Raw genomic sequence first — 23,447 nt, 5'->3', positions numbered from 1 at the left:
GAGGGAGGACATAAAACCTGTAACTGCATCTGCTGGTGAGTCACCAACAGATTTCTGTGGCTCTGGAGGTTTTTGTTGTTCCTGGACCACAGCACTGGCTGGCTGAGCAGCTGGTGTTTCCTCTTCTACTTTAGGTGGTATTGTATCTTTACTCGACTGATCGCTCACAAGCTCTGGACTTGTAGGTTGTTGTGCTTGTGGAATGATTTCTGATTCTTTGGATTGAGTATCACTAGCCAAAGCAATTGGTTTGTCAGCATCTTGGCAATGAACCTCTTCTATAACACTGGCATCAGCTTTGGGTACGCTTGCCTCAACACACTGAACTGTACTGTCAGGTTGTTGTTGTGTATCTCCCTGCTCTTTGCTTTTGGTAGTAATATCAATTACAGATGTTTCAGTACCAGCTGGAGCTGGAGCAGTCTTATCGTCAGCGCTGGGTTTTGGTAGAACAGTTGTATTTGAAGTAGTGTCGGAAGGAGCTGTACTTAATGTTTCCTTGTTATCATTAGATTGTGGTGTAGTTGTTGGAGAGGGTGTTGCGGGTGAAACAGATCCTCCAAGCTTTGAAGGTAAACTTTTATCAGGTGGCTCATTAGGAGCAGAAACTCCAGATAAAATGCCACCTAGAAGAGACGTACCAGTCTGTGCAGTAGCTGTCTGAGAAGATGATCCCCCCAAAATACCCCCCAGTATAGAGCTATTTGGGGATGTTGATGTTTGGTTTGCAGCCCCACCAAATATTCCACTGAAGGACCCACTAGTCTGAGGTGCTGTAGTTGAAGCTGTTGATCCTCCAAAAATCCCACCCAAAATAGACCCTCCAGTCTGAGGACCTGCAGCCTGGGGAGCAGATCCACCAAATAAGCCTCCAAGTAAGGATGCCCCTGCCTGAGGTCCTGATGTCTGAGGAGCAGAGCCCCCCATCTTGGTGGGACCAACTTGAGGAGCAGGCTGAGGAGCAGGCCCTCCAAATAAACCACCTAGTAATGATCCCCCTGTTTGAGAAGCTGGGGTTTGAGGCGAAGAGCCTCCGAACATAGCACCTAATAGAGAACTTCCAGGCTGGGAGGAGGGCTGAGGGGCAGAACCTCCAAACACAGAAAACAAACCTTTGGCTGGTGAGTCGTTGGAGCCTGATGATCCAGGTGCAGATCCTGTAGGTGAAGGACCAACAGTACTGGGCCCAGAAAATAATGAAAGTAAACCTTTTCCTGGACTATCTGAAATAAATCCAGCTTGTGGGGACGGGGTCTGTTGGCCAGACCCAGTGATCATAGACAGAAGGCCAGAAGCTGGTGGTTCTTTAGAAGGAGTAGGCTCTTGGGATGCACTGTCTGTGCTTGTTTCCTTTCGGACAGCAACACTTTCTGAATTTGGTTCCATAGATGCAATGTCAGTGTCTTTAATCGTTGCACTCTGTGTCGGATCTACAGTAGTATCAGTGGATGCGCTAACATGAACTTCACTTGATATTCCACTGGTAGTTGCTGCTGCTGGGGCATGACTAGTGGAAACTGTTGAAATTTGGGGTGACTTTTGCTGTAAAGAGGTAGTTGGTGGCTCTTGGATTGTTGATGAATTGGGAGTTTGCTGTGGAGGTGACACAACATCATTAAAAACAGAGAGTATACTCTTTGCGGGTTCTTTGGGTTCTGCAGTCCCTGGGGATGTAGACAAATTTGCACTTCTACTAGCTGCTGGTGTTTGAGGAGCACTGGGGGCACCGAACATGGAGAACAAGCTTTTTCTTGGACTTTCATTAGAGGAAGACAAGCCACCCAATATCCCCCCAAGAACAGAGGTGGCTGGCTGCCCTTGTGCTTGAGACTGTGCTTGAGGTTGTGCTTGGGGTTTGGATTGTGTCTGAGGTTCCCCTTGGGTTTGCGATTGAGCTGCTCTTTGTTGAGGTGATGGTGCTGGAGGCTGAGGTTGTGGAGGACTGGGATCACTAAACATTGACAACAGTCCCTTCATTGGACTTTCATTTGAACTTGATGACCCAGGCAGAATCCCACCTAGCAGAGATCCTGTCTGGGCTTGAGACTGCTGGGTGCTTGGACCACTAAACATTGAAAGGAATCCTGTATTTGGGGGATCCTTTGGAGGAACAGTACCCTGCTGTGGTATTTCAGCAGCAGGCTTGGTTTGAGGAGGAGGCTGAGGAGAACTTGATCCTCCAAACATTGATAATAAACTTTTACCAAGTGATTCTTGTTGAGGAGGTTGTGGAGCTGCGCTTGGTGGATGTCCTTGAGGCAAAGGCCCAGTATTAGATGAAGCCTGTGGAGGATTTGGCCCACTAAATATTGATAATATACTTTTACCAAGTGATTCTTCTTGTGGAGCTGTAGCTGATGCAGGTGTTTGAGATGTTGGTCCAGATTGTGCAGCTGCAGTTGATCCTCCCAGCATTTCTCCAATTGAAAATCCAAAAAGTCCACCAGATGGCTTAGTTGTGTCAGGCTTTGTCTGTTCTGTAGGTGGCATAGTTTCTGATTGGCTTGTAGCAGGACCTCTGGAAGAATTGGGAGGAAATGCCTGGGACATACTTTTGTTTGGCGGTTGGCTCTGTGAAGGCCGAGAGGTACCACTTTGGTCCATTGTTTGTTGTCTCTGTATACCCTTAGGTCTAGATGCTGATGTTAGTGAGCCCTCTGTAACACTGGGTCTCATTTGCTGTTTCTGTGGTGGAGAGGGCTCCGTACTAAATAGGCTGCTTATTGAGCCAAAGAGATTCGATACTCCTGTTGCTTCTGTATTTGAAGGAGTACTACCTGGTAATGAGGCAGTGCTGCCAGTTTTGTTTTGCTGACTGGGAGGTGTCTGAGAACATTTCTGGGGATCTGGCTTTGGTTCTTCTATTCCTACTGCAGATTTCAGAAAGTTCATGAAGCCTGCCTGTGGTTGTTCAGTGGGTTTCTCTACTGGTATATCCACTGGCTTTTCAGCTGCAAGTTGTCCAGATGGTCCCGGTTTAGTGAGAGATTCTTTTGATCCTAAAGGCACTGTGACATTGAGCTGTGGTGGTGGGGTTGCTTGTTGTACCATTGTACCTTGACGTGAAAGTCTTGGTTTCTGTGAAGTTGTATGTGATTGTATTGTGGGGTGTATTGTGGGGTGAGTCACTTGAGAAGTTGTTGGTATTGTGGGCAAAATTCTTCCCTGCGTGGTAGCTGGTCTCTGCGTCTGTTTAACACTTTCTGGCTGAGTCACAACAGCAGTAGGTTCTTCTTTGATGATCTTTGACTTCAAACTTTGGAAACCTGATGAAAGAATGTTCTTTGAACTTTTGTCAGTAGGTTGCTCACTAGAGGATATGCCAGTTTTGTTTGATTCTGCCTGTGATGCTTTGCCCACAAAGGAGGATATAAGGGAAGAAATCTTTTTGACTTGACGATTGGGTTGTTCTTCTCCTGGTAAGACTCTCTGCCTCCATTCTTCCTCCAATACATCATCAATATGCTTCACTGTAACCCCAGTGGATGAACGCCGCCGTTGGCTAGGTTGGTAACAGTTATAAAGAAGCTGTTGATTTGAATTCATAGTGGGAGTAGAGTTCAGAGAAACAGCAACCTTTTGAGCAAGAAATGACTTAATTTCCTGGTTGTTCCAATAAGGGCCGATGCGGTTTTTATTATGACAGGAAAGGTCAATAACATCTTTGCACTGGTCATCATAGATGTAACTGGGCTGTCTCGGATCCATCCTAACTTTGTTTAATCTGAAAGATGTAAAATCGACATTTTGTTGTCCTTGAGACAGAAATGAATTTTCAAACATTTGAGAAAACTGCTCAAGATTTAAATTCATGATCTGATTTCCTTTTCTATAGGCAGCAGACAAATCTAGGGGAGCATTAAGAAGTTGAGAATCGCAGTTATCCTGCCCAGGTAACCAAAGAAGCTCATCCTCATTGTAAAGTGGAATTTTAAAGCCACAGACACAAACCATTTCATTGTGCAGCCAAGCACTGGGAAAACCATCTAGGTTCTGTGCATTTCCCCAAGACTCGCCTTCAGGAGCACATGCATAAACGTATTCACCCACTGCATCTGTAAGCAAGGCATAAATGTACTCATGGTCTGTATAAACAAAGTAGCCACAGTCGCCATCTTCTGCTGGCCACCACATTCCTTGTTCCAAAAGAGCAAGCCACTGTTGATACCATTCAGTGTCTTCGAGATACAGGGAGTCTTCCATCTCAGTTTGGGCACCTGGAGGATAGTTTGTGTCTACTGGTCTATTCAAATTAAACTGACTCTGATGGATCATGCCATCAGTATGAAAATTTTGTAGGACTGGATTATCCATTCCATATTGCCAGTTAGCCGAATAAGATAAGCTTGGTGCAGTCTCCTCATAATAGCCTTCATGATATGAAACCCCATTCAAGCTGTAAGTGCTACCATCATTGAAAGAGTGATATTTCCCAAACTTCGCATTACTCTGTTTAGTAGTTAAGTTCAACGCACCCTCCTCATTAGAGGAATATTGTATGTTTCCCAAGTCGTCATAACTGTTCCATAATTTCCTCTTGGGATATGGATCATCATTCCTAAGTCCCTCCATCTGATATGATCCAATTTGCTCTTGGTGACAAACACCTTGCCAAGATGTAGAAGAGTTAAATGGCTGATATATATTTGAGGAGCTGCACTGAAGAGCAGATGTTTGTAATGGCACATTTTCACAGCTCTGTCTATACACTTGATCCTCTCCCTGGAATTGATAATTTAGTGATTCATTCTGAAAATGCTGCCATAGAGCACTTTCACGGATCCACTGGTTTTCATCATAAGAAGGACTAATTCCATAAGGAGACAACTGGCCTTGGTAAAGATTTTGACCTGTAGCTCCATACAAAGAGGAATTGCTTCCACCAATACAAGGTTGTGCAGCCATTATTGAGGAAGTTGTATGGTTTTGTAAAAGGGAATTAATATTTCCTGTACTATAAGTCACTGGGTGAACTGACTGAAGTGAGCCAGAATAATATAACTGAGATAAATTACCTGTGCTAATCGAGGAGTATGTTGCCCGACTCTGAAGAGATCTCGCAAAAGTAGCTGATGTTCTTAAGTCTAAACTCTCAGCATCAATTGAAGCAGGTGCACCTACTAAAGCATGTCTGCTCTGTCCTGGATTGAGAGAACCTGAAACAACTCTTTGACAGTTGTCTGAGGAAGCACTCTTTAATATGCCCAAAGGCAACTCTGTGACCTTAGTTGAGGGTGTCCGTTGTTCTGTATTCTGACCTGATGTTTCTACTTGTTTAGGATTATAAGGGTCCTCAGTTACATTTTTGCTGAACAGTCCAGATAAAAACCCTTTCTGGGCAGTTTGTGGAATCCTCTTCTCTGTCGCTGCATGTTCTTGTGAGGATTGTTGTGTTACAGTATTGTGTAGCTGTGTTTGCTGTGGGGTCTTCATTGTGGCTGAATAATTACTGGCTTTCTGATGCAATGATTGTCCTGTTGATGTCTGGCAGGCTGTGTCAGTACTTTCAGATGATTTTGTTAACTTGTTAAACAACCCTGACAGCACTCCAGATTGACTTGTTGCTGTCTCCTGCTGTATTACAGGAGACTGGTTGCTTGGCACTTTGATTTGTTGTTGTGTCTCATGAATGATTTTGGGCTGCTGTTGTTGAGGCATATTTTCTGAGGAGGATTTGAATAGCCCAGAAAGTAGACCACTTGCTTGAGAAGGTTTTTGTGTTGAGATATTTTGTGGTTGATTTTCACATGAAATTGGGTTATTCCTTGTTCTTGTTTGCTCTAAGCTGGATTTACTTGGGGTAATTCCGTGCAGTTGATCTGATGGGTGCTGTTGTGTGTTTATATTGTCTGCTGAAGCAAATTTAAAAAGACCAGATAAAAGACCACCTTGTTGGGATGGTGGGTGCTGGAGTGGAACTGTTTGTTGTCGAGTAAAGCCTGGTTTACTTGTCTCCTGTTGGACAATTCGCTGACTTGGTGCTCTATTTCTGAGTAGAGGGCCTCGGTTTGGACCTTGAGTATTCTGTTGGTTGAAATCCCCTTGATTATATTGACCACTGCATTGTTGATGCTGAACTGTTTGGCTGCTTGAAATTTTCTCAGAGGATGAAAATTTAAGTAAGCCAGACAACAGCCCCTTTTGTTGAGGTTGTGTCTGAGTTTCATCTAAAGCCTGCTGATGAGCAGAGTAATTGCCAGGGATGTTTCTCAACCTGTCATCTTCAGGGGGATGTACATTTTGTGGCACATTTTCTGTTGATGAAAACTTTAAGATCCCAGAAATAAGGCCCCCTCTCTGTGGAGCTGATGAACTCTGTTGTGGGGGAGAGTGATGAGGAAATTGTTGAGGATTACTGCTCCTGGGTTGTTGATTGTTATGGGAAGCTTGCTGGGGCAAATTGCCAGATAGGTCACTTGTAGAGCCAAATTTAAGAAGTCCAGATAGCAGACCTCCTTGTTTGGGTTGATTAGAGCCCATATGAGGGATGTCCTCTGTGGAGCTCCCTTTAAAAAGACCTGTCAAAAAACTTTGTGATTCAGGTTGATTTGGAGCTTGATGCTGCGTTGCATGATGGGCTGGTGTTGGTCTCTCATTTGATATATGTTGTGCATGAGAACCAGGTGGCACTTGCTGCTGATTACTGGTCATAGTCTGGTTTGAACCAGAAGGAATAGGGGTAGGATTAAATATGTTGGAAAACCATCCTTTCTCAGTGTTGTCCTGGGGCACAGCAGAATTCTGTGCCGAGGTGGTAGATGTTCTTGAAGCTGAATCATGATGTGATTGCACAGGATTCTGTGTGTTCACAGAGGCATTAACATCGTCACTGGATGCAAACTTTAAAAAACCAGAGAGGATGCCACCCTCTGCTTTGGGACGCTGCTGAGTGGAGACATTTTCAGAGGAGAGGAAAGGCAGTTTAAGCTTACTACTCAATGATGGGTCTTCAACTGGTTTTTCTAGTTGGGGATTCTCCGTCGATCTAAACACTGGATAAACTGCCACAGGCGGTGCTCCCTGAGGTGGAACAGGGACAACAGGTGTGATCAATGAACTGAATGACTTCTTCAATGGGCTAAAGAATCCAGTGTTTGCTGATTGTGTTTGGCCCATCAGCTTTGGTGGCCCAGAAGTAGGCAGATTTTCTTCTTTGCCAATAATCGGATTTTGTCTGCCATAGATATTTTCATTTTGCCTCTGACCCAAATGTTTCTCCTGTGATGAACTACTTATTTTTTCTGATTTCCTAACTCCTTCATCTGTCATTGGCAGTTTACCTTGATGAGCAGGTTTCCCATCCAACTTCTCATCCCACTGTGTATGGCCTTGAGAATATGGGGTCTCTGATGGCTGTTTATATTCAGTTGAATTCCCATTATCTCCTGCTGAAAAAAGCTTTAAAGGATTCAGTTTCCCCAAGACTGAGTTTCCTGGAGCATTTTGAGGTTTGGTTACAGAGTCAGGTACATATTCTTTTGCACTTGTTTGAGTCTGACTCCTTATAGGAGCTTTTGTTTCTTGATTATGAACTTGTGTCTTGGCATCACGTGGTGGCTGAGAAGGCAAAAAACTGAATGATTTTTCAGGAGAATTTTCTACCGGAGATACAACAGCTATAGGAGCTGCACTATTTGATTTAGGAATAAAGGAGAACAGTTTTGTTAGTCCAGATTGTGAGGGTTGTGCAGATTTTGCTTGTGGAGATGGGACAGGCTGTTTGGGGCCTCCTCCAACTCTGTCAGTGAGAGAGCTAAATAATGAGCTCATTGCATTTTTTACTCCTGAAATACTCTGGTCAGGAGTGTGTGATTGGGGTTCTCCTCTAGGATCCTTTGATGAACTACATGGGTCCTCTCCAAAAGAATCAGTTCTATTGCTACCAAGAGATGATAGCCTAGATTTGCTTGATTTAGGAAGGGAACCATACTTGCTAATTTCCTCCTCTTTTTCAGCAAGGTATTCAGAAACTGTTTCAACCAGACACTGGAGCTCATCCATAGGGTCTACATATTCATCACTTGGTTCCTCTACAGGAGAGAGCATTGCCTCTGTAGCCCATCCTCCAATTTTGGCTTTTCCAGACTTCTTCTCTCGAGGACCCTGAGCAGTTTCCATGTGGCCCTCATAGGAGAAAGAATACCTGTCTTTGTAATGTCTTGTGTTCTCTGGGTGACAGTCTTCTGTTGTAAAGGCAATGTCATCTATATCCTCCTCCGCTCCTATGGAGTATTGCAGATCCTCAGAATTCTCTAAATCAAAATCAAACCGTGCCCTCATTCTAGCTTCTTGCTCTTTTTTGTATGCCACATAATTCTCCAAAGTATTGTCCAGCTCATTTTTAGCCCACATTCTTGTCTTGTAGAGAAGCCCATTCTTGTATGGCCTGAGGCATGATGTCATTCGCTCCTCCTCTTCCTGCATCTCTGCCACCTGACGCATAAACAGCTCCCCTCTCTTCTCACGGAGCAGTGCAAGGTCAGAGGGAAAAGCCTCTTCTCTCATTTTGTCTGCCTCTGTACTGAGCAACCCTCCTGGGTCCCTTATCTTTTTTTTCCGCCGCCGATCAATAGTGTCATAACCCTCAGGGTAGGTGGCAGGCAGAAAACCACTTCGTTGGGTATTCTGACGGATAGGTGTGTGTGGTGGCTCAGGGTAGGGCCTTCCCATTCGAAGGATAACGTTGTCTTCCTCATCATCTAAGAAGTCACTCAGCTGAGGCTTGCCCTGCCCTTTGTATTTGTTTTCCCAGTCTTCAACACCCATGCCAGAATCTACAGGTATAATTCTGACCCTTCCTTTCTGGTTTAATGATCTTGTTAAGGTTATGGCATATATTTAACCAAGGGATTGGAAAGGGTACAGGGACAGAAAAGAAGAAGCAAACAAACAAGAAGAAAAAATGCAAACACAAGTTAAGCAAAATGATAAAGAGAAGTTAAGATGAGAACAGTTTCATGCAAATGTAAAGAGACAATCATGCTCATCAGCTTTGTAATCAATGTTGTAGAAAGATTACAACATTCTTATCAGATTACAAGCTAAATAAATATATAGCAGCTGACGATCTTGTAAGGTTTTGGCGGACAGCTTCATTACATTGTAATCAGAAAGCTAAGATACCTGAAAACAAATAGCAAATTACAGAAATTGCCTGCAACAACATGTTAGGCATTTTAATGTGCATGGGTAATAAAACTGTTTGTGCATGCAAAAGTGTGCGTGTGTCTATTTTTGTAAGTCTCACTGTATTTAGATCTTTGTAAATCCCTACAGCAGTCATGCTTATCAGTACTTCAGCACTCAGCCTGCAGCAGTGTTCATGAGACATACATGGTAAATCACCACCATATGGCGTACATTGAACAAGTTTTTAATCACCAATGAAATGCGTGTGCGTGTCACTGACCCACTCTCTCCATGTGTTACAGAGGGACTTCCTCTGTGATATGGCTAAACCAAGTTCAGAGGCTTTCAAACTACCAGGACCTTTAACCAACACAACAGACCCTCAAGACAAAAAGAAACATGAACAATGAGCTTTCCCTGGCTGTAATCACTTTTTTTTTTCTGACGTAGAATTATCCGGATCAACTCGCTATCAGTCAGCACAGGCAGATTTGCAGCAGTCTCACTGGTACATATTTATTCCATGGCAATCCAAGAGTGCACAAAAGTAGATTCCATGCACCAAGACTATTCATCCCAAAACTGAACTCAAATTGCTGTATGGTGGTAATAAAAACAACAGTGTATTATAATGTTTATAGCAGTAGTATTGCAGATATTGTCTTTTCCTCCAGTATTCCTATTATTTCCATGTAAATACACAATTTTAGTAGCATTCTCCCACAAACACTTTTGGCCATTTGAACTACATTCTAATTTCAGTCCAATCAAGCAAATATTCTCCTACACTTCCTGATGTGCAAGTCAGCGGACAACCACAATAATATGAATTAAAAAGCAAGAGAGGGCTGAATGCATTCCAGCACTTGTGCTGAGGATATAGGGTGTGACAAAATCCATTCCGCCTCTAGAGAACAGATCCCTCTTGGTCTACTGACGCAGCTGAATGAAGCATCTACTATGGCACAAAAGAAAGCCAGCTCAAATACAACAAATAAAAGCACAGAGCTCCAGCCGTGTTGGGTTCTTGGAGAGGTAAACTATCCAAAAGAAAAAATGAAGATGCATGATGATTAAAAGAGAAATTAAACAAGGGGTAAAATAATAATTAAATTGGCAAAATAATAAAACAACATACAGAGCTGCTGTTTTATTACTGAGAGGAAACATGCTCATTCCAATGCAATTGGTAAAATAGCCCTGCAATATATTTTACATTTGTTGAGCTTATTATTGCTCTGTGTTGAACTCGATGTTGTTGAATCTTCAGCTAGATTCAACATTTCTACAGCCATAGTTTGGGGTTATGTTGTATTACCATTATATGAGTGAGGGAGTGTGCATGTGACTCTGTGGAGTGGTCTACCTGGTTCCTCTCTGGTCCCTGTAGTCCAGGTCAAAACTGTGGATAGAGTCTGTGCAGGAGTCTGGGTGGTGGTGCTGCTGCCGGGGCCCCATGGGATACTGGTGCATGGAGGAGTTGGGCTGAGCTGTCGTGTGGTAACGTGGAGGCAGGCTGTTACTTGTCTCACTGCGGTAGTCACTATCCCTGTCATCTACAGCACTGTCCTGGTCGTCCAGAGCTGCAACAGGATGAAGAGATTAATGAATAAAAGACTGTTTCCTATAACATCAGTAAGTGCGTTTTGTGTGATAGCAAGCATTTTCTTAAAAAATACTCTTGCTTATCATTAACCCATGTCAAAGCTGAGGATGCATCCTTGTTCAGATTTTGCCTATCTGGACAAGACTGTTAAGAGCTGAAGAAATAAAGCAGAGGATGCCAGGTTAATAGGGGGTTTGAAAGGGCAAAGGTCATGCACTTTAACAAGATTATATCCCCTTATACATGCAAGCTTGTCTACTACATGGAAGACATTCAGCTGCTCAAATCTGCTGTTTCATCAATGCAATAAAAGTTTATAGATAAAGCTTCAACTAAATATAATTTAGTCTTTGTTTTCCTACAAGAAATATGGAGACAAAACCTGTACAGAATAATTAAATGCAGCTGTAACCAAAGTTCGAATTATAATAATAGATCAATGTTGGTCATAAGAAGAGCACCAACATCACATCAATCTCTTTCTGAAAGTGACCTTGCCGACCCCAGTAATGACTCTTAGAAAACTTCTTTCAAGACCTAAACATGAGTTTGGTGTCTGCTAGAGGGGACAGCTGAGCTGGGGTTTATCGTTTCAAAGCGATAAAGTGAGAGGGTGAAGGAGAAACTGATTCTGTAAAACTGATAAACTGATTCTGCCGATATAAAGTCGGAGGACAACGAGATGTCAAGGTGACACATGAATATAGTTTAGCAAAGACTGCCACCTATCAGTTTAGTGATATAACTGCAATTTACACACTGAAATTTGATAAGAGCTAACTGTGGGGCAACAATGCACTTGTGATGTGCCCCTAATCACCCTCCAGTAAGATAATATTGTCTAATAATGAACATATTATTTCTGTTTTTTGTCTAATTTGATATAAAGAACAGCTTGTTACATCTTATTAGAGTTTTTCCAAAAATGAATAGAAAAAGATGAATATGTTTGATATTTTGACAATTTTTCTACTGTGCTAAATCAGTAATTTGTGATTTAAGTATACATGGGTTATGAATATTAAACGACATAGCATAGAAAATAGGAAAACAGCAAGAACAGGAAAGGAAAAAAGCCAAATGGGATTAAGGAAAAAATTGAGGGAAATCAAGTGTTAAAGTGAAATAATGAGACCAAAATGCATGGAACCTTATAGATTACATGTTACTGAGGGATATGGGGCATTAGGACATGCAGAGGGCACTGAGGATTGGCCAGGGGGAGAATTTGATCAAAGTGTGTTTTACATACTCAGTGGGTCAGCCCATCCGAAATAGTTGCCTGGTGAAAGTGCAGACGTTACAAGTGAGAGGCACAGTCAGAGGAGGCAGGGGTTGTGAAAAAAAAAAAAAGTGTCCCTGTGTTGTTATAACGGGAGGATGAAGGAATCCCATCAGTGGTTCTCAGAGTGGAAAACAAACTAACAGACTGTAAACAGTGAGAATATTTAACTCAACTCAATTTAGTTTTTGAAATTATATAAACTTAATTTGACATGTTTAAACTTCATTTTCAACTCTGATTCAACTGTTATTACATCAGGCAGGAAGTGAGAGGAAACTATATCAGAGCCTGAGAGTAAGAAGAGTGAAGAACTGGCTCCATCTAGAGGTCAAGAGCAGTATGGGCAGGCACACTCACAGCACTGGGAGGCCGCAAAGGGCAGTGGGCGACTCTGAACGTCATCCTGGAGAGGGTACTGGAGAGGAGAGGAAGTAAAAAACAACAGTCATCAAGTGTTTGTCATGATGTCATTATGCTATTATTACCACAGTAATTTACTGGCACCGTTCCACTAAAGTTAATTGAAAAAACAGTAAATATAGCAGTTTAGTCATTAGGACAAGAGGTAATAAACAGAATTGCACACGCTTGTTTTCTTTAGAAAACAAAAGACAACAACATTTTTCTAAGTAAATCATGAAATAGAACCAGTCGGACAGTTTACAACACACTAACAGTGTTATTCAGAGGTGGGAAGTAACTAAGTACAAATGATTACTTACTGCACTTAAGTAGAGTTTTCAAGTATCTGTACTTTACTTTAGTATTTATTAAATGGTATAACAAGACACAGAAGACAAAACACGACAAAATACGAGGTGACAAGATAAAATACTATGTAAAAGACATAAGGAAAAAAAGACGTAACAAGACAAAAAACAATTTGAAAGACATAATAAGACGAAGAAGACCCATCAAGATGAAAAACAACGTAAAAGACAACACAAAAACAGACATAAAATGACAAAAAACAAGATGAACGATGAAAGATATTTAACTAGAAGTAAACAGCTCTGCAACAAAACAGCAGGTAAAAATGTCCTTCGGGGGATACTTTTTTTCAAAGTATAACTCTGAGTACTTGAGCATTTTTTTACTCTTACTTAGGTTACTAATTCAAATTTGTAAAAGTCCTTAACTCAAGTAAGTTTTTAATTTTGTTTTTTTTTTTTTTGTTTTTTTACACAAGTATCTGTAATTCTACTTGAGGACAGAATGTGTGTACTTTTGCTAACTTTGCTGTTTCCTTAATACAAAATTGCACTTGCCTCATCATCAATTCTCATGGTATTGATGCGTTCCAGTTTTCCTGTCCAGTACTGTGCCTCATCATCTGGGATGTCTGGTACCGAAACATGCACACAACAAAAATACATGTGAACTCATGTTAAAAATTAACATCCTGCGCCTTTCAAGCATCATATCCTGGGATGCCATCATAATACATTTATGCCTGTTTAATTTGTCATGAACGTCTTTGGAATGAGGAAAAAGAAATAGTTAGCAAGGCCACAAACTGTTTTGGGACCAGAAACATCAGGAAAATGTTTTCATCACAGCAACAGAGATCCAACATCCACTGGTGCTACAGTCGCGTCACGACAGTCACATACCAAACAGATTTTGAGAGGTAGTACAAGTTACAGTTTCTAACACAGAATAAAAATACTAACAGAAAGCAGAAAAACTATTTTAACTGAAAAAAGGTAATATGCGAAAGGAGGGTACAACTGTTATGAAATTAAGCCAACATTTGCCTCACAACTGATCATTACAAGGAGTGGAGTGCTTTTTTCACAGTTTGTTCAAACTTGAACCAACCTATCAAACTATATCTATGACTTGAGACTAGTGATGCCTCGATATTACTTTTTCATGCCAATACCAATACAGCAACCTTGACTATCTGCCAATACCAATCAAATACGGTCTTTTTCCTTTTCTTAAAAACTAGGCTTTAATAATACATGTATATGGATGCTCTTTACTTGACCTAGCCATCTAAAAAAACACTATACTCCAACTGTGAAACAAATATTCTACTCCCATGAAGGAAGAAATACATAGCACGCAACATGACTCGTTATGCAATGCCACTACTGCTTTATTACAATTTTTTCACACACCTAGCTATTAGCAGCATTTGTGCTATTTTTCTTCCTTGATCTTAAAAGAAGTTGCACAGCTGAGATGGTGACAGCACTGCTGACAGGTCTCACTCATGTTCTGGCTACTGTTCACATGACACAAGCTGCTCATCTGTGTTACTTGTGGCACATTTCTCTTTATAGCATGTTGCTAAAAATCTATTTTAGCATTTATGTGATAGTTTAGGCTACTGGATCAAATCAGATTATCCTTTTTCCCCACCAATATCCACTCCATTGTTGTAGATAATGCTTGTTAATTTTAGTTATATGGAAACTACAGGTGCAAAATTAGCTGCTAAGCGAACCCCAGCACATTTTCATCAATGTTGTTCAGTCAGTGTTGACTAATGTGCATTATCCCACATAAAATACATACTGTTAGTACCAGATGATGTGCTCTCTCCATTCCCACTTTTCAGGGGGATTTGCGCTGCTCTGTAGACAGATGCACATTAAAGGCCTCACACACAAAGGCCAGGGCTTCAAAGACACGCCGACCCACAGCTTTAATGAATGGCTCTGGTGGCACAGAGAGTCATGATGGCCTCCTGCAACCTTGAAAAGGTCTCCTCTCAAAACACAGAAAGTGGCTCGCTCCCACTCAGCGGACAGACGCCCTGCTTTAACTTTGATGCCTTTCGATCACAAGGTCTGAGCCCAACTATAGGATGAGCACAGGGGACATTTCACCCGTCCAGTCATAAACAGCTTTAAAATGTTGGTATAGTGAGTGTCTTATGGCTACTACTACTGGAAAACATTAAAGGTCTTCTGTTTAATATGATCAAATTACCAATTAATAAAGTTATTGTAAAAGTATTGTAAAAAAAAAAAAATAAATAAAAGGAGATACTCTTCGTGAGTATCATTTAACTAGCAGCTTTTAACCTCTTTTTGCTCACTGTTTTTGTTTTTTGGGTCATTAATAGTTCAACAGTTCAGTCTCAGTTCTCTTATCTACGTTAACTGCACGGCACCAGACGGCACACAGACAAGTTAGCAACTAGCTGGTGGAGACCAGAGAGGAGCCAAAAGGATAATGAAAATTCAAAAACAATCAGTGTAGCTTTAATTTAAATATATATGCAAAGTTTGCTATGGATGATTTCAGAAAACAGTGAATAAGACTTATAGACCTGAAGTCATGTCCTTTTTTTATTTCAAAGTATCCTTAATTGTTCCTTAATCATGTTGGCCACAATGGAATGACCTAGCAAAGATATAATTATATTTACTGGACCTAAGTTAATAAAAGAGAATCTGCCACTGATGAGTAAATGCCCCCAATTTAAGGAAGACAAAAAGTCCTCATCCCCCATGGAACCAGATAAAGGAAATTGGACAGTAAAACAAAATTTATCCAAGATGATAATCTAACAGTGTCCTGTTTCAAGTCATTACTTGTTCAAAAGTGTTCTTTATGTATGTTTATACTCGAGTTGAGATGACAGATCAGTACAAGCTGTGATTGCATGAAACTACAGGACATGAAGACGTCATCAATTTGTTCCACACTGCCCCAGGCTGGATAGCTTTTCCTGTGTAGCCTCAGAAACAGACTGCTGACATTTCAGCAGGAAAGATGTGTGGCCTTTGTGTAACTCAGCGGATCAAGCTTTGATTTGCCCCATGGTAACTAGAATCACTTGTGCACCCTCTGCATCACTAATGCACCCACTGTAGTCAGAGTGGGTACTTGAGATGACAGCACAGGGAAAACTTCTTACATAAGCACCTGAACTCAGAAGTGTGGGTTATTGCCTCATTCAGGTGATTTAATGTAAAAAAAAAAAAAAAAGGGGGGGTTGGCAACTCTGGTATCTCACCAAAAGGCAGCTCAAAGCGAGTATCCAGTAGGACTCGATGTGGTGTTGGGTTCTTGGTGCCATAGATCTCATCCGCCTTCATCAGCACCTCTGCATCCAGAAAGATCCACTCGCCTGAGCCCTCCTGGAATTTAATATGCATATTGATATTTACCTTTAACAATGAAGCCCAACTGTATCTGAATGTCTATGGAGGTAAAAAAAAAAATGATGTAGTATTCATGTTTTTGTGGACTACTGTGTATGATGTGTGTGTTCATGTTCCTACCTCCTCCGCCTGTTGGATACTCTTTAAAGGAATCCAGGCTGTCCCCACCATGGTGTCCCAGATGAGGCCTTTGTTCCACACCTCAACAATGAGGCCGAGGTCCAGTCTGTTGATCTCACTGAGGACAAAGGCATTATTCAGGTATCAAGTAATGTAAAGTAGGGATGCATTATAATATCAGCATTTGATTGGTACTGGCCGATAAAGGCTTTAAAATGAAGTACTGTTACTGGCCCAAACTGACCATTTTTGATGATATACTCTTGCAATTCCTGACAGAGATCTCACCACCTACCAAGACGATCTCCCCAATTTATTCAGTAGTAAGCACATGACTTCTGCATGTCAGCAACCCAATATGAAGGGTTTCCATAGAGACTTTGGATTGGCTCTGCAATGAAAGTTTTCTTTTTTAACCAACTTTTATAACTAACTAATAGGTTCACACAGTTTTTGCAACAAAAATTTGGAGACTAGGGGTTAAAATACCAATATTATAAACAATTTGCAATACCGCCAAAAACTGACTGAACATTTGGGGCACAACATTTTCTATTTTTTCATTTAAAAATAGAAATAATGAGGCGAGAACATGACAACAGATATGGCAAAGGAGACAAGTGATTAGAAGAAGATGGCGCTGTGGATAAGTTAGAGGAGGCAGGACCACTGCAGTGCACCTGGTGCCAGAGTGTCAATGCTGTGAAAAAACAGTACTGAAAGCATGTTAAATATTCATTATGTGATACTTATGACAACACCGATAAGAGTAAGCATAATATTATGTTAATTCCACCATACGAGACTTGATGTTCTCTGCAATGAAGTGGAAAAAAATGCGTGCACATATCGGTATCAGAAGTCATCTAAAAAAAAAACATCGACATAAGACAAACTGGCCAAAATCTGTGCGTGTATCCCTAATGGGAAACTAAGCCTTTCCTGATATACTAAACTATCAGTGGATATAAGAGCCAGACAACAACTGTATACTTTGAAGATTTCTTATCAAAAGCGAAAAAAACTTTCCAGTATGTCATTCAAATCACATTCAATGAACCAGAAATTTCTACATAATTACTGCCAGGCGCCACCACTGGCTGATAACAAAGGCCACTTCCTCTTTTTGTTGTGTATTAGCCATCATAATCAATTCAAGCCTTGTTTTGTCATTCAGCATGCTATTCAAAGGGCTCAAAAACAGCTTGATGACAGCAATAAAATGGCATATCAAATTTGAAAGGGGCCGTGTGACAAGGGCATTTGCATATTCTCATTTGTGGCAGTTTACAACTATCGACAGGCCAAACAAAAGGAAGATGAGAGGAAGGATAATCAAAGAGAGCAGCTAATTGAGAGAAGAGAAGGGGAGGGCGCTGAGTAATCAGGGTGTCCAGGTGCAGAGATTTAGGCTTTATTCAAAATAGCAGCGTTCATTCAAAATAGCAGAGAACAAATGACTCTAGGAGGGGATTAATACCAAACCATTGCTAATTTTAACTTACAATGCTATTTGTAGTCTGTTTCCAATCATTTTATAATCGTGCATTATTATCCATGTAGTTAGGGTTAGGAATTAAGACACAAACAAAAATACTGTAAATCCACTTTTGTTCTCTAACTGACTGGAATCGACTTGCAAATACATAGCCACTTATCTTGAAAACATGTGGCGAGTCTCTCCCTAATCGTTCGTCAGGTCCACATCACTTTATAACCATTTCAAGCTTTTCAGAAATGCATTTAGCTTAATTATAGAGGCTCCTATTCTGTGCAAACCAACATGAGTACTTTAAGTGCTAAAGCAACAAGGTGGACACAAACTAGCTACTGTTTTTCATAGCATATCAAAACCACATATTCCTGACCATGGGTTGAAATCAGTCCAATACAGTATGGTGCAGTGCTTTTGTAAATCTAAGATATGTTAACATTTAAGGAATTGTTTGAAATTTTGGTAAATACTTTTTTCGCTTTCTATCCAGAAGTTAGATGAGAGGACTGACACCATTCTTGTATCTGCATGGTAAATATGAAGCTGTAGCGAGTTAGCTTAGCTTAGCACAAAAGCTGGAAACAGAGAGAAACAGCTAGCTCTATCTGCCAATAACCAAATTCAGACACACTCCCATTAATGTTATATATATATGTTTGCGAAGAGATGGTGTGGAGCTGTCATGCATCCCACAAACTTGTACATTTCACTGCAGTTTCTACTTCATTCCAGTCTTTGTGCTAAATTAAGCTAACAGGCAGCAGTAGCCTTATATCTACTGTAAAGAAACGAAAGGGATATCAATCTTTGCATCTATCTCTCAGCAAGGAAGCCAATACACGTAGGCTTATTTCCCAAATGTCAGGCTACTCCTAGGTAAATAACAGAAAAAAATATTTCAAGCGAATCGAAAAATTCGACAGAATTAGCTACAATTTAGCTGCTGAGGTTCACAGCTGGGAAATTTGGACGTCCTTTTATTCGATTTTACTTGAGCTGAGTCATCATCTCCTAATGAGCATACTTTGTTGTAACAGGTGGTGCCGAGCATTTTCTGGAAACGCTGATGAACGATTGTGTTTTATGTTGAATTAGACCTAGCCGACACATCATTAATGGACAGTAGAAGGATGAAGGTCTGGAAAAACAAACACTGTTGCAATGAGGGAGTTCACAAAAGACAAACAATGACACATGCAACAACGTGATGACTCTCTCGTCGCCATAGATACCTTTCACAGGGAAAGTGAAATGAGGAAATTAAACCAATGAATTACAAGGAGGAAATGAACCGCAGCTGTTTGTCAGGATACTTTCATAGAAAGAGCCGCACAGCTTGAAAATCAGACACCTTTCCTACAGCTCTAAGCACTAGGTAGGAACAAGGGTGTAAATAAAAATAACAAATATTAACAAACAAACAAAATATAGCTAATTTGGGGTATCAGAGCTCCTGGACCATTTCTTTTTAGGATCTGTTCAGTAATTTATTGAATAGTTTTGACAGCACAGAGCGGCAGTACGCAGTTTCTCACAGATTAATATCCTTTTAAGAAAACTCAATCAGCAACAGACCGATTGGCTGCCAAGCATGTCTTATGAAGGGCTTTACATCAAGGCTCTGCAACACCAGACATCACCAAACACATAAAACTTGCGCTCTCAGTGCAAAAAGATGCCCTTTGGGAATGATTTTCTTGATGGGACAGGACAGAAAGCACAAAGAAACCAAACTGATCATACTGATTGTGTTAATTTACAGTCTAGTATGATGTGCAGAGTTTGTATTATACTCTGTGACGTCTACTATTGACTTATAGGTGGTGACTGAGATAATTCAAGTAGAATTAGTTCCATAAACCGTGAAGCATAACGCCACTGTGTCTGTGTTTAATAACTTACAACATGAAATCCTGTTCCCAGCAGGGCTGGTCCCCCCGTACAGTGATAGTTGTACTTTTGACATTCTGCACCTTCAGCGTCACGTAGGTGTTGAACTTGTCTGAAACAAAAGAAAAGGGAGATTACAGTTTAAATTATATTGAGATGATATGACAATACACTGAGAACATAAAGAGGGGTTGGGTAACGCTTTATTTGAAGGGGTGTATGCGAGTCACTATACTGTCATAACTATGTCATGACAACCTTCATGAACATGGAGGAGTCTTTATGAATGTTTATGACTGTTGTCAAGTGTCATTCGGTCATTATTAATGCAGAGTTGACATTGTTAGAAGCTAACAAGCTGTGAAACTGGCCTACTAACATCTAATGACATCTTTATGACAAGTCCAAATAGTACCACCTTATTTGTCCAGGTAGTCCAAGTATTCGTGACACTGTTATAAACATTTGACAGTGTAATAAAAGTTAATCACATCTTGATCACTTTGGGTCAAATATTCACGGCACACTTAAAATGGTCTCATGACTGCCAGTGTCAAAACCAACGTCAAGTTTTCGTGACAAAGACTGACAGGTCATGTTGTCTTGGTTTATGTCAAGTTGTCATAATAAAGACATTTTTGTCTTGGTTGACATCAGATTGCTAAAACAAAGACATTTTTGTTTTGGTTAATGTCAATTTGTCATAACAAAGACATTATTGGCTTGAATAACAATGTCAACTTTGCATTAAAAATTACATAACTGATCAAATAACACAGGCATGAACATCCATGAAGGCAAGGGGTCTTCATGGATGTTCATGCCTGTGTTATTTGATCAGTTATGTAATTTTTATGTTTATGCCAGGCATCATGACATGGTTATGACCGTGTAATGACTTATCCTATGCACACCCCTTCAAATAAAGTGTTACCCAGGCTTTGTATTAAGGGGAGAATTATGTATGACTATTACAAAAAAGATAAGGAGTAAATGACTGGTAGAGAAGATAGTTTATTTCTAGTTTATTTGTACAGTGTTAACATATCGGCAGCAATCTGAAGGGTCACTTATCAAACACAGCTGGGACAAATCATGTACTTTTGAGCGGGTTATGAAATGAAACACTCCTAAAATAAACAGGCAGCAGATCTGACGTTCAAACTGATAGAAGTAATACAAACCAGGCCAGTTCCACTTTGGCTTTGTGCGGGTGAAAAAGGCATCAGGAGCTCAAGTGAGAGTGAAAGCAGATAAGTCTCCTCCCCCCCACCATGTCAAGCCAAGCCAAGCCAAGTCAGGCCAAGCCAGGTCAGCAAACTGACCCTGTTAATCTCCAATGAGAGCCACGCAGCAGATACAAGTACAGGATCCAACTGCATGTTATGTTTTTTTCCTGCACTGTGAATTACAGCTTCTCTTGAAACTACTCTTAATAATTGCCCTCTAAACATTCAGTATGTAACAGAGGGGGCAGGTCTGCTGATGATGTAATGAAGTGAAAGTCACTCCTGACCTGTTACTACTGCAGAAAAGGTCTCTGTCAGCCTTGATACTATCAAGCGTACAATAGAAATACACTTAGGTCAAAGGTCAAATACATCTACAAACAACGCTTAAATATGGCTGCTGGCGATTTTTGTAGCAAATGATCACAGCTAAAACTCTTTTAAAAGTGGCATTTGGGACGTAGATTCAATCTGTCAGTCTGTCAATCTGTTAGCGTACAGGCAACTTTCACACCCAGTGATCTCCATCAGCCTCCTCTCAGCCAGTAGCGTCGTTTGGGCAGCAGAGCCACAGCAACCGTCTGCACCAGCTGTCAGCGCTGGGTGGGGTGATCGGTGAGGGGTGGGGGGGATTAGGCGGCTCGTGACACAACCACCACTTTTCATTTCCCACAGTGGGGCGAGGGAGCGTTAACACGTGCCTGCTGGCGTGCTCAGTGTTGCTCTGGTAGTTACCAGCCCTGCGCCAACGGTGGTCCTCCCTGCGACTCAGCATAAATCCGACCCCCTATCTGGGCACAAGAGCAGCTGGAGGAGCTGGAGGAAAGGCTGAGATTGAAATGCCGATCTTGAATATGTGTTGTGACAACTCTGAGCTGGATCATATGGATCACATTATATGTAGTCATATTGTGATATCAGAATCAGAATTGGTTTTTCAGTGCATAACAAATATAGTACAAAAAAATCTATTGAATGAATACTAATATCTATAAACTGTATATATATATAATATGATTTAGTAAACTTTCTGGAAATTAAGTAATGAAATGCCAGATGGGGGTTGTTTTTGTCTGTTTTTGGCTGATCCACTGACTAATACCTGACAAATAAAGATAATTCATCAAAATGATGTAGTACTACTCTTGGATTTGGTCTAATAGCCTACATTCAGAGATATTAACGGGACACTGACCCTGGTTTTTGTTAAGTCTCCACACCCTTTTTAACAATGCGTGTAGCCTAAATATTAGATAACCCTCTCAGTGTGTCACAATGCAATTTACCAGACTACAGCCTCCAAAATGACCATCGAGTTGAATTAATCTCTTTAAAACATTTAAGAAACATTTTTAGCCCTCATGATGGTTGGATTTATTGCATGGCTTTAGAATGCACTAATTTACTACGGTACCATCATAGCAGTTCCTATACAGTATTACAGTATGAAAAATCACTAGATCTGCAAATTATAATTATTGTCAATCTGTATTTACGTGTCAATTATTTCCTTGATCAATTGTTTGGTTCGTACAAAATCTCAGAGAATCATGAAATTCCCCAAAGTGAGGTCCTCTCATTGTTTGTTCTATTAGATTGACAGTCCAAAACCCAAAATTATTCAGTTTACTATCTGTAGGACAAAATAAAGCAGCATGTCCTCACAAGTAAGAAGCTGGAACTAGATAATGTTTTGCTTGAAAAGAAATTAATTAAAAAAAACACTTATCTAAATAGCTGATGACTATTTGTTTGTTGATCAAGTAATCAAGAATTAAGAATCATTTCAATTCTGAAAATTACAAACCACACTAAAAAGTGCAGACAATATAAGACACACTTAATAAAACTGTAAAAAAAAAAAAAAAAAAAAAGTGTATTGATAAATAATCGGAGAGTCTTTTTTGTAAGAAAAAAATGACTGAAAAACAATCATTACTTGCAGCCCTACATGAGTTACATGCATTTATCTATAAATTCCAGAATACAATATACAAAATACATTGGTATTCATACCCTTTTTTTTTGAACTGTCAGTGTGTTTGCCCCCTTGCATTCACACACACACACACACAAACACACACACACACACACACGCACACACACACGCACACACACGGTGTATGGGAAATAAAAACAAGGCATCAGCTGCTCCTTTATAGACAGATCACCTGACCGCACTGAACAAAGATTTTGCTGGTTACCCCGGCAACATATTGAAACATTTACCCTGCACATGGCCGTTAACACAGTAGCCAGATAAGTAAACGCAACTCTTGACACAATGAGACAACATACAGTTGACACAGGTGGATTCTTACAACACTCCACTGACACACAACATAAATAAAGATTAAAATAGGTCCCAAAACAAAAACCTGCACTGGAAACGCCCAGCTACTACCCCCAAACCCCGACATATTGTCCACCCTACAAGCAGCATGACTGGCAGCACACAGACCTAATTAGTGTCAAGGGGACAGTAGCAACAAAACACAGGCATTATTACAAAGAAGCCTGGGGGATGCTCAAGCCTTTCCCTAATTAGATAGTCCATGCCTTGTGCCAC

General features: G+C 40.7%; 1 protein-coding gene across 2 annotated transcripts in view; it reads right to left on the bottom strand.

Annotated features, from left to right (window-relative positions):
- Positions 1-23,447, bottom strand: part of unc13bb (unc-13 homolog Bb (C. elegans)) — a 74,980-nt gene that overhangs the window by 34,382 nt on the left and 17,151 nt on the right. The window contains exons 3-9 of one of the 2 annotated variants that reach the window (XM_084746597.1): positions 19,662-19,761; positions 16,265-16,382; positions 15,997-16,120; positions 13,289-13,362; positions 12,378-12,435; positions 11,988-12,017; positions 10,496-10,712 (exon numbers count right to left, since the gene is read on the bottom strand). In XM_084746597.1, coding sequence (XP_084602723.1) covers positions 10,496-10,712; positions 11,988-12,017; positions 12,378-12,435; positions 13,289-13,362; positions 15,997-16,120; positions 16,265-16,382; positions 19,662-19,761 — 721 coding nt within the window. The remainder of the gene's footprint in view (positions 1-10,495; positions 10,713-11,987; positions 12,018-12,377; positions 12,436-13,288; positions 13,363-15,996; positions 16,121-16,264; positions 16,383-19,661; positions 19,762-23,447) is intronic. The other variant, XM_084746599.1, reaches the window with a different exon arrangement.

This window comes from Lutjanus erythropterus, chromosome 20 (genome assembly GCF_056507025.1).
Source record: "Lutjanus erythropterus isolate fLutEry1 chromosome 20, fLutEry1.hap2, whole genome shotgun sequence".
NCBI classification, from domain to species: Eukaryota; Metazoa; Chordata; class Actinopteri; order Lutjaniformes; family Lutjanidae; genus Lutjanus; species Lutjanus erythropterus.
The sequence above is the reverse complement of the archived record's forward strand: the minus strand, read 5'-3'. Positions and strand labels throughout refer to the sequence as shown.